This window comes from Balaenoptera ricei, chromosome 10, assembly GCF_028023285.1.
Source record: "Balaenoptera ricei isolate mBalRic1 chromosome 10, mBalRic1.hap2, whole genome shotgun sequence".
NCBI lineage: Eukaryota > Metazoa > Chordata > Mammalia > Artiodactyla > Balaenopteridae > Balaenoptera > Balaenoptera ricei.
The window spans coordinates 86,941,323-86,953,615 of record NC_082648.1 but is presented as its reverse complement, the minus strand read 5'-3'; the positions used below and the strand labels follow the sequence as shown (position 1 = coordinate 86,953,615).

The 12,293-nt window shown below is 39.5% G+C and overlaps 1 protein-coding gene across 8 annotated transcripts in view; it reads left to right on the top strand.

Moving 5' to 3' along the window:
* Nucleotides 1–7,993: 7,993 nt before the first annotated feature.
* Nucleotides 7,994–12,293, top strand: part of WASHC3 (WASH complex subunit 3) — a 142,095-nt gene continuing 137,795 nt past the window's right edge. For 4 of the 8 annotated variants that reach the window (XR_009505438.1, XR_009505439.1, XR_009505437.1 and 1 more), the window contains exons 1-2: nt 7,995–8,112; nt 8,698–8,796. Coding sequence is in view for 5 of the 8 variants with exons in the window: in XM_059936772.1 (XP_059792755.1) it covers nt 8,062–8,112; nt 8,698–8,796 (150 nt within the window). In the remaining 3 variants the exon portion in view is untranslated. Of the gene's footprint in view, nt 8,113–8,697; nt 8,797–12,293 lie in introns of all 8 variants that reach the window. The other 4 variants (XM_059936771.1, XM_059936770.1, XM_059936773.1 and 1 more) reach the window with 2 other exon arrangements.

Sequence of the window (12,293 nt, the reverse complement as noted above, 5' to 3'; positions counted from 1 at the left end):
TTATTTTCCTACTCTATTCTGTGTGTGTATTTTTTTTTTTTTAGTCATCTTTAAGACTACAGTTGACTCAGCAGCTCTAGAAAAGAGATGATTAAGGAAACATAATGCTTTTGACTTTATCACAGGACTTTCCAAAGTGTATGTGTCCTATCTTCTATACCTTAAATACATACTGTTTTCCTAATTCTCAAAGACACAAACATTTACAAAAGGAAAAAAAGGTCTCTCCTTTCAGTGTTACTCTGGAAATGGTTGAATGTATAGGTGGGGATGAATGTATATGCATTTTTGTTAGCAACCTATATATGTAGGGGTCTTATTACAACTTCCTCAGTAATTATAAAGGATTATTATTCAACTTAATATAAGAAATGATTCTCAATTTCTTTAAAATGTGACTCATTACGTAACTCAACCCTATTTATTTACTATATGCAAATTCCTTTTGACTGGACCTCTCAGCGTTCTCAGAACATCTGATATATGGGATAAAGCTTACCTTGAAAAATAACTTATGATTTAATACCTTTAACACCCTCCGCCTTTTATAAATCTTCACCATTCTTACCAAACTTAAATGTTTCTGAGATGGCACCTTGTTCTTAGATAACTATGTTTAAATTAGACTGAAACAGGAGGAAATGTTTAATGGGGAAGTAATTATTGGTCATCACTTCTAATTCCTGATAAATAATATGAGATCTGATTGTGTGTGTGTTTGTGTGTTGTAGTTTTTCCTTGTTTGTTTATAAATATGCCTAAGAGGTTTTTCTTCTGTTGAAATTGTTTTCCTCAGGATTGCTTCACTTACAAACATTTTAGAAAGAAAAAAATGTTGTGCTTATGTTCTAAAATTTGTGTTATTTAGGACTGTTGAAGCAAAAGTCAGGATATCACAAATCTGCAAGATGTCAGAACTAAATCTACGCTTTCAAAATGATGGGATCATAAGTCTCATTTTATTTTTATGATTTGGCTTGTATGTTGTGAATATTTCAATGTCTCTCCCATGCCAAAAACACAAAATCGCACACCCATGCTCGCCAGTTTGTTTTACTTTGGTAATTTGTGACTACATATTGACACTGACCTAGAAATGTTCCTGTTGCTGTTTTAAATCTCATGTCAGTGGAGAAGAAATTGAAATCTGGTTTGCACATTTGTGTCTGGTTTTTTGTAATTGTCCAAAATCTGACATTATCCCAGAAATGCTGATTGGGAAGTTATGAGACAGTATTGTGCCCAAGACTTAATTTCTGAAGAGAGAAAAAGTTATTTGCTCCAAATTATTCCCCATATTTTTCTGTAGCTCAAAAAGTTAAACTCAGTTTAACCCAACTTTAGACCATACCAGTAATACCCTTAGTTCTGGGCCCAAATAAAATATTTTAAAGTAAAAATGAACATTATGATGGTCCATTTCCACATATTCCTGGTAAGAGCCTGGTCAGGTCCTCAGAAGCAGCATTCTGTTCCAGTATATCTTTATTAAGCTGTTGGTATGCTCAACAACAGGGACAGGAGAGAACACTCTGTTTCTTTAATCTAACACCTTGCTCATTCGAAAACATTTATTTTTAACAAGGCATCGGAAAAGAATTTCAAAACAGCTCACATTTGTTTCTGATTATACATTTAAAGAAATATGCCATATAAAACATAGGTAGTTTTGTTTTGTTGTTATTATTAACATGGCTTTAATTTATAGCAACCATTTGTTCACTAAGTGCAGTAACACAACAAAATAATTAGGATATCAGCTTTGAGGATCTCATTTCACAAAAGCAAAATCGAATACACATTTGATGACATATCCATTACTCAAACTCAACCAGTTTCTTTTGCATGCATGGACACAGACTTCATGGGAAATCAAAAGCTTTGAATCTTCTTGCTGACCTTTTCAGCTGTTCTTTGAACTACCTTAGTAAAAACAATTGTTGCCCTTATGAGGATCAAATTACGTTTGCCTGGAAATTTCTTTGGATGAGCTTATTTCTGTTTAACTCATGTCTTTGTTATAAAGTTGTGTGCCTTCTCGACTAATTTTTAACAGAATACACTACCTTGGGACTTGTAACACTTATATGAGCTTATAAAATCCATAGGAACAATGGTAAGTGAAAGGGGAGGGCCACCAGGTTTCTCAGCCTTTGCAAACAATTTGAGTAACCCAATAGATTTAAAGGTGTATGAAATAAGCATTTCTACCAACTGCATTTTTTAGTGCTATATTGAGTTGAGTGCCTATTTCCTTCCTTTGTAGTAAAAGACAATAAATGCTGCTGGTCTCTTCGCTTCTAATGGTGGTTAAACACAAAACTTTGATCTTTCTTATAAACACAGCTGTTGTCTTATCACTGAGCCAAATCCAGACAAGATTAGACTTTGGCCAAAATTAAGGTTAATCTCTGCAACCATCTCAAGAAGAGCTTTCTAATCCTGTTTTAGGAAATCTCTGTTTTTGAGACTGTATAAAGGAAATAAGCCCCAGACAACTAACCTCTAAAATAAGCCAGAGGCAACTAATGATAAATTATACTGTGGTGATAAAGCAGGTAGAAACTGTCTAAACAAATTAGTTCATTTTGGTTCATTTTTACTTAAACTATAACTGTAAGAAATGAATTTCTTAGCTGACATTAAGTTTAAACCAGACCAATATAAGTTACTTTTTAAAGAACTTTCTACCATCTTTTCTTCCTTTAATGCTTCTTTGGTTAATTGCTGGTTCTTTCTGCCACTAGTACTAATGAAAACTAGATGTTTACTTATTACAGATAAAATAACTCAGGTATATTTTATCATAATAATTGTATAATAGCTTAGCTCACTTTGGTTTCCAGCCTACAAAAAAGGGGGCGGGGGGTTCCCATTAAGATTTAGACTCTCTGGAATTTTAAATACTTTGCTAAATGTTCTGTAGGGCTGATTCTCCTGAGAGTTGGACACAAGTGCCTCAAGCTGTGTTGTGCACAGCTAATGTTGCATTTCTCTCCAAATTGATGTACCATGGAGAACATCTGTGCAAGCATCCCTCACTTGAAATCCATAGAGTTCTAGTAAGATTTCCCTGGCACTTAATTTTGAGCAAGTACAGGACCTGATCTTATATACAGCTACTTCAGAAGTCTCACCCCATCCTGGACCTCCCCACCAAATACATTAAACCCCAAACCCTTGGAGCAGTTCTGGAATTCTGTCAGTGTTTTTGACCTATTCCTTTCCCTATCATTCCACCCACCTACCACAGTAGCTGTGTTTACATGTGTGTATAATCTTTATAAAACCTGGGTCCCAACCTGTTGATGGCAAATAACTGGGAAGATATGATATTATTGAAAGGGTTTCTCAATAGTCATATTACCACCATCACAATCCTCTTTTTCCTTTGAAGCCATGAACTCCTGGGGTCCTGAGATAACATAGACTGCCCCCAGACCAAACTGCCCACATAATTCTAGCAGACGTTGACTTCAGGCGTCCTGCCGTTCCCCACTTCCTCCCCCAAAACACCCATTAACAGGTAGTAGGAGGAATCAACCTGCCAATGAACCCTTCCCTCCAGTTCAAAGAGAGTGGCTTTTGAAGATCTCAGTCAGAATCTTGAGAGGGTTAAAAAGTTCCCTCATGCCAAGGTGTGCCTGTCATCTCAGTATCTATTTTGTGACCACAGGTTTGGCTCTAGTTCAGATGAAAGCCAGAATACTTTAATTATTCCTGCCTATGTAAAAAGTAAAAGGCAAGATTTTCTAAAGCAATATATTATAGGAAAACTAATAGAACCTGGCCTGGAAAATAAAAACGAGTCAAATACTATCTTTGAATGAAAATTTGGGATTTTAAGATGAATTTCTCAATATAGTTAACCCATTTCCATTTAATATTCCCATTTTAAATCCTCAACAATGTGTATGTATTTGTTCAATGAATATTAAATATCGAGCCACAATCATCTGGGGTTCCTCAAATTTTTTTCTATTAAAAAGGGCTTCTCATACTGGAAAATATTGTGAACCACCTTCCTAGTCTAATTGGCTCACACTCTCCGGCCCAGTCATTTTTAAAAAGGTAATAGCAAAAAATTAATTAATTAATTAATTAAATAAAATAAATAAAAAGGTAATAGGAAAGGAAAGGTTCTAACATGATCATTTTGAATTCTAGAAACAAGGCTACAGGAAGAAATGTTTATATTGAACCTACAGAGTAGCGTTAAGTGATTTTATGAGGTTGTGATTCAAAATAACCTGACCTCTTTAAGGAGTCCAGGTGCTGAGTCATTTACGGAAACTGCCAGAGGAGGTTAATTGGAAGCAGCTGATAGTGGCATCATTTGCTTTTTTTTTTTTTTTTTTTTTTTAAATAAATGGAGAGGGTTATTCTATGAAGAGGACAGAGTACTACAGAAGGTGTACAAAGCAAATGACTGAGGCCCACCTCATTTATACCCCCACCAATGGGGAAAAAAATCTGACAGTGAATTCAAGATAAAATACCCTGGCTCTATAAAAATAGTAACAGTTAGTTCCAAGAAGAGTGATTGTGGGTGACATTTTTCCTTTCTATGCTTTTTTCTTTATGTTTTCCATAAATAAATATTTCACTCTTATAATAAATTCTTTTTTTTTTTTTTTCCGGCCACGCTGCAAGGCTTGCAGGATCTTAGTTCCGCAACCCCAGGGAATCCAACCTGGGCCCCAGCAGTGAAAGCGCCGAGTCCTAACCACTGGATCACTGGATTGCCAGGGAATTCCCTATAATAAATTCTTAACTTAAAAATAAGCAGATACTGCTATCTATCATGTGCATGGCTCTGTAATAGGTATAAGGGAATATAAAATGGAAACTGGCCTCTGATCTCAAAGAAATTACAAATAGGTTGGCAATACCACATGGTCACAATGTGCTAGGTATCAAATGAGGGATGAAAGCAAGGAGCTTTACATGGATTAAGAGAAGTGGCACTTTACAAGACACTTGGATTTGGGAGGGGCACCAGTTCCTCTAAAGCGGGGCACAATGTTTTAGGGGTTATTAAAACAAGAGGTTTGATTGAGAGTCTGGATGAGGAATGATTATGAGGTGGGAGATAGATGGGCCTCTGGGCCAGACAGCTGGTGGTTGTCCAGTGGAGTAAAATTGAAGCTTTGTTCTCACCCAGACACTCCAAGGACAAAGCTAGTGGCAGAAGCTGAGCTCTGCTAAAGTAAAGAGATAAGGTGCCCGCTCCCGAGGTCAAGGAAAACTTCCCTGTCTACACATGTGCAGGAAGGCTCCTTAGGTGTCAAAAAGGGAGGGGACGCCACCCCATAATATTTGTGGACATGCACCCACAGGCCTCTGCGGTGGGATCCATCTTAGCAAAAAGTTGCACAGACATCTTGGGGAGGGTCCTAAGACCAGTCACGTGTGAAAAAAGAAACACCATAACTGGCCAAAGATAAACAAAGACCCGGGAGGACTGTCCTGTGTAAGTGATTTAAATCACCTCTTTACTGTGCTGCTCCTCATTAAGGGGGGACACCCACACACTTTCTTTCTGGGTGTGTATTTCTCCCTTGCTTCTGACTTAAATAGTTTCTCTGTGTGTTGTGTCTCTAATAATAAACTTTGTACCTGTTTTGCAGTTTTTGCCTCCTTGAAATATTTTTGCTTTCCAACGGGGTAAGAATCAGGGAACTTCGCTTCTAGCCAATAGCCCCTGGTAGACTGGCGGCTAGGTTCAGTCCCTGGACGGGGAAATAAGATCCTTCTTCAAGACGACTGTCCCTCCTAGAACAATTAGACTCTCCCTCCCAAATACCTTCCCCATGGTTTGCATAGCCAGGCAGCTACTCCTTCCCCTCTGATCCCTTCTTGAGAAACTGAATGAGACTCTACACCTAGGAGTGAGGTGCCTTGCTGAAACTATTACCTGGAAGGTCACATACTGAAGGGTGAGTGTTCTGTGTTTTCTTGGATTCTGTAATTGTCTTTTTAGCATCTATTCATCACAGGAACAGTTATATTAACTATATTTTCTTAATTTCTGTATCCCTGAAGCTCTGGCATTTGGGGACTTACAGACCCTGGGAAAGACTGCCTCTCCCAGGGCTAGCTAATTCCCCAAGATAGTCAAACAATTTACTTGGAAGCATGTTTTTCATATGCAAACCAACCAATCCAGCCCATTACCCCCAACCACCTTCTTATCTAAACTCTCCTACATCAAGCCAATATTTCCACTGCCCTAAATCAACCCAGGGCCAGGTACAGACAACAGGGACAACTCTTATGCCCCAAAGCCCACTGGAATCATTCATACCAGCCAATTTTCACCTGTTTCTCCTGCCCTGACTTGCCTTTCCCAAAGAAATTCCAGTAAAGGATCTGGCCTAGGCTTTCCCCTGGTTCCTGCCTCTGTCTGCCTCCTAACCCAAATCTGGTGTTTCCCCTATGGCCTTGTGTGGCATGGTAGGTCCCCTTCTCTTGGGAAATGTAACACATTCTTTCAATGGCAATTACCTCTCTGTCATCACTCAGTCATCTCCATAAATTAAAGTCCCTGGGTACAACGCAGCAGAAGGACATTTCCCCACACCGCCTTAAAGAAAGCAGGCTTCCTTAGTCATTAGGTTATATGCTGTTTTATTGGGGACCCCCTAACTGTAAATATCTTCAGATCTCTTCTCTTGAGGTAGTCCACTTTTTAGGGAGGAATCCTGTCTACTGCCTAGAGGACATAAGCCTACAACCCAACTTTCAGAGTGAAGTTAGGAAAGGCACAATTAAAAGGAGGAGCCTGAAACAATGGATTCTTAACTAGGCTAGATTATAACTAGCCTAGAATGAATAACTAGGCTAGAATTCCTTTACTTAACCAAGTCCCAATAGATGATTTGTATCACTCCTGAGGGATGGGTGTAGCAGGGATAGGGGACATTTAAATTTATTTTCCCACTATTATGAACCAACACTATACCCCTCTAACTGTTCATCCTGAAGCAGAGCAAGAAAAAACCCATAGGAAGCCAATGATCATCATTCCCCACCCCCCTGCCCCCCAAGAACTGATTCATGATAAAATTAGTGATTTTCTAGTTATCTGCTATGAAAAGAAAGATAACTATTCAAAAATTCTTAAAACTTTTAAAATTTAATGGATATATGCAGGTGGCATTTAAAGTCTCTGCCCTTTGAAATCAGTATTCATTACAATTTACTTGTTTTGTCTCCAAAATTCACTATAGTAAGTGAAATCCAATGAGAGAGAGAGCCTGGAGGAAGGAGTATATATTTCAGAGGATTTCTGGCAGTTGACCAAGACTTCTAGCTATAGATTGTTTTTAACAGCCCTGGAATTTCAGTTAAGTTGTGAGTGGCGCTGCTGTGAGAAGCTATGGATGACTGATGAACAGTAATCATCACGGATCCTAGGAGGCAGAGGACACTCCCACTTTTCTATTAACTAGAAATTACATCTTATAGCATTGCATTTGTCTTTTTTTTTTAAGAACCCAAACCACTTTGAAAAAACATTTTTGTCAATTTTCCGACTGAGGATAATGTTTCTGTAGTTCTTTAGATAGATACATATGCTCAATCTGATTCAGTCTGTATTCACCACAGGGACTAGCAGAGTATCTGGCACTTAATCGGTTAAAAAAAAAATATATGTATATATATTTCTTTTGATTAACGAATGAATTAGCTGCGTATATAGCAGAAGAGACTAAGCAGGGATAACCTCAAACAGACGCGATGCTTTACTTTTTTGGGGGTGGGGTAGCAGGGGGAGAGGATTTTTAAGATTTTGCTGTGATTGCAGCCTTGCTGCACCGGACGCCCCTCGTTCGACGTCACAATCCGGAGCTAGAACTATCAATCCCAGACTGCCGTGCGAAGGGGCGGGCTCCCCGGGAGCCGCCGAGTGATTGGCGGGGGGAGGTGTTTCCTTCCGGCGGGAAGGTCCCGGGAGGCGGGGACTAGGGGAGGCTTTCGGATGCTGTTACCGGGTTGGGCGGGCCGGGGCGGGGAGGGGTTTGTGGGTGAGGCCTTGGTCCCCCGCCCGCTGAGGAGATGGATGAGGATGGGCTTCCTCTCATGGGGTCAGGCATAGACCTGACTAAGGTTTGTAAAAGAAGGAGTTGGACTTCGGCGACCTGGGAGGAGGATGGGGAAGGGACGCCGGGTTCCCAGAGAGACCTCCCCCTCCCCGCCCCGTGTCTCTTTTTGCTCAACCCTGGCCTGGGCCTGTCTTCCACCTCTCTCGGGAGGGAGAGTCCCACAGTCCACATTAAAAAGGGGTCCCTCCCGAGCTGTCTAAGGGGGGCGGGGGTAATTTGCCTCTCCCAGCCTTCGCTTCCCGGGTCACGAGTCCCTATCCTCAAGGGTGAAGCGCTGGCGACACGGGCCGGTTCCGACCTCTAACCCTACCTCTTTTATTCGGCCCTTGAGTTTTTCGTGTGTTTCTGTGTGTTTCCTTTACCTGCGAAAGTTCACACCTGTGAATCCAGAGCCCATTCTCAAACTTTGCAGCCTCTGTCACCTTCGGACACCCCACCCCTACAGTTTAGGAAAACAAGTTAATGACTCTTGGCAGTACTTTCAGTAACTCATCTCACACAGCAAAACGCCCCGTTATTATTAATATTCAGGGGATAGCACGGTGTACGTTCCTCCTGTATGGATCATGTTTATTTTTACGTGACACAGGTGCCAGCTATTCAACAGAAAAGAACGGTGGCATTTCTAAACCAGTTTGTGGTGCACACTGTACAGTTCCTCAACCGATTTTCTACAGTTTGTGAGGAGGTAGGTCCTGTGATACTCGTTTAGTGAGTAGCCCAGATGTCACCTTGCACTTCTGAAGGTAACAAATGAGTGAAACAAGAATTACAGTCTATGTATTCATGTACCATAACCTCTTGTCAACCAGTTATTATGTTAACATACCTTAAATCCTCTTTGATTCTCTTACCATCATTTCTACAGCCCATCTCTGCTGAATTAATTTTCTAGAAACTGTGAAATAGTTCAGGAAGGTTTATTGTGGTTAAAGAAAGCAAAAGGGATTCCAAGATTTCACAGTTAAAGACATTTTTTATTTTGAAATTGGTTATGTTTCTCTTACCCCAAAGATTACATTTTAAGTATACATTCAGTTTCAGTTTATATTAAAATTATTTTACATTGCTTGATCCAGAAGATGATGGGGAGGTAGCCTAGAAACATAACTTGGGCATCAAATATCATTATGGAAATTAAAAAAAATACTTTCTGCAAATGACTTGTGAAATAAGGATTAAGTAACCCAGTTACAGGTGAGGTACCAGATCCAGGGACTCCTGTCTTATAAAAAGCTAAACAAGAGAGTGGGGAGGAAAATGGGAAGCATGGGTTGAAATTGGGTTTAAGAAAGGAGAAAGAGGACAAGGAAATAGAACAACAGTCGTCTGAAACCAAAAGGTGTTGTTCTTTATCAGTCTTCTTTACCACTTGAGGATCATGTTAAACCTTAGGGCTCCATTTTGGTGTCGTGAACTTCCTGCGTGCTGAAGTTACTGTTTGCCATTTGACTGAGTATCCTCCACAATCAAGTCCTTGAATAGAGACTATTCATAGAGGGGTGGTTGCTGCCTAAAAAGTGTGGGAGTCAAGATTGTTGTCATTGGGGACATTCATGTGTACTAGGAACAGGATACATACACATACTTGAATACTAAAGAAGATCATTGACTGTGCTCTGTCCATAGACTAGAGAAAAGCCCCACACTGGTATGATAGTATATCTCTGTAGGCTTGCAAATTCTACTTTACAAAAGTTCAGTGACCATTTAAAGCTAAATACCCTTTCAAGGACGCTTTATACAGAAATTAAAATGATTTCACTCAGAAGTCAAGGCCTGCTGCAGGAAATACCCTGAGAATACCCAGAGACTTCCCAGTCCTAGCCAGTCTCCTACTTTTTTGTACAATGTATGATGTATCTCTATTCCAGATGCATTTTGACTGGCACAATAGGAATGTTCTCAAGAAGTTAAACTAGTGAATACCAATTTTTGTCAGTTTAATTATTGTTAACTGATGCTTGTTAAGCTATTATAAAAGTCCTGTGATTAATTTTTTAAAACGAAGCAAATAGGACTTCCCTCGTGGCGCAGTGGTTAAGAATCCGCCTGCCAATGCAGGGGACGTGGTTTCAAGCCCTGGTCTGGGAAGATCCCACATGCCACGGAGCAGCTAAGCCCGTGCGCCACAACTACTGAGCCTGCGCTCTAGAGCCCGCGAGCCACAACTACTGAAGCCCACGCGCCTAGAGCCCATGCTCCACAACAAGAGAAGCCACCGCAACGAGAAGCCCGCGCACTGCAACGAAGAGTAGACCCCACTCGCCGCAACTAGAGAAAGCCCGCACGCAGCAACAAAGACCCAATGCAGCCAAAAGTGAATAAATAAAATAAATTTATAATAAAATAAAACAACACACCCCCCAAAAAAATAGGGAGAATGGGGGAAAATGAGATAATTCACAGTTGAGTCAAACAATATTCAGTTCATTCTGTCTTATAAATAATATGAGGTAGAGCCTTAGCGTATAGTTTTTGTTAGATATATTAATAAAAACTGCATGGAGACAGGAAAACTATTTTAACTTGTATAAGGTTGCAGCTGTTGTTTTTGTTTAGTTGTCAAAATCACTTCTGCCTTCTCATTAAGACAAAAGAAATTGAAATGTGATATGATGATTGATAGAGTAAGGGGCTCAAGTCAATATTTTTTATCTAACAAGCTCAGAGTCTAGGTGCTTGCTTCCCTGAGTTTTATCTTGGACTGCTGCCTCTATAAATGGCATAAAGAATTGACTGACTGAAAAGCAGTAAGCCAAGGATTTAGCCCTTCACTTTGTATACCACGGTAGGGTGGAGAAGTATCTGGAGAGAGACTATTCCAGGATTGTTAGCAGAGAAGGGCGAATACTCCATCCCCATACTTCTCATCTCCAGTTTAAAAAGTAAACAACAACAAAACAACCAACAAACACATCTGTGAAAGCAGCTTCATAGAGCTGCCCTGAGGTAGGGATAGCCCCGCACCTTTGTAGGGCCTAACAGTTTTCAGTGCCTGGGGAGTGAGTGTTATTTGCTGAAGACTAGATCAAATATAATAATTGTCTTTTGTTTATTGATTGCTTATGCATTATCAAAGCCTCGTGATTCACTCTTTCCCCCCTTCTATTCCTCTCTCCACTACCCCACAAAACAGTTGGCTGTTTTGACTATATCACTATTTCCTATTTCTTCCTTGAACTCTAGAAAAAATTTTGTTGATCAAAAATTCATGAAAGTTAAAGGTAGCTTATGCCTTTTTCTCCTTAATGGATGATAATCTAGGGTTAACTGTAACTCATTATTTAGAATTCATATTGTAGCAGTTTGGATGTTTATGTCAGTTGTAGACTTTTTATCAATACTTGGTGTGATGACAATAACAAATATTTATTGTGTGCTTATTCTGTGGTAGGCATTGTACTAAGTGCTTTACATGTATTTAATCATCACAGATGAGCTCTTTGAGAGAGGTCCAATTATCTCTTTTTTAGAAATACAGAAACTGAGATGTAGAGAGGCTTAAATCATTTGCTTAGTCGTTTATTCATTCACTCATCATGTATTTGAGTGCATAGTATTTATGGCTGCAGTAGCTGCTCTTACTTGCCCACAGTCCCACAGCTAGAAAGTAAAAGCTGGGATTCCAACTCTGATCTATTAACTGGTAAAAACAAAACTGTCTCATTCTTCTGTTCTGTTGCACCATCTGATCTGAGTATGATGCATATTTACATTATTTTCAAGGGAGAGACTGCAGTGTCTTCTTTAAAGCTATTTCAAAATTTAGTTTTTAGATTTGTATTCTCTTCTTTACTATGCCATGTCTATTTGATATAATGTCTTTGTGATATGATAAATTCCAAGGATATAATATAGGTATTCAAACACGAAGTGTCGTTTTCTCCTGAGTTAAGATCAATGTAGTTTTCCAAAATGGGTTGTTATTTGTTTATAGCACCTGTTAGACCTATGGTCCTTGTTTAGTTAAAGCCTTAAACAAGAACCAAAACAACTCTGTTTCCCTCAATAAAAAATGAACCTCAGTTATTACTTTTTGAACTGGAAGTGAACTGGAGGAAAAAGAAAACCTGGTAGGTTTTGGTTTGTTTTGGGTGGGTTTGGGTTTTTTTTTTTGAGGGGTGGGGGTTGATTTGGGGGTTTTTTGTTTGTTTGGTTTGGTTTTGGTTTTGGTTTTTTCAC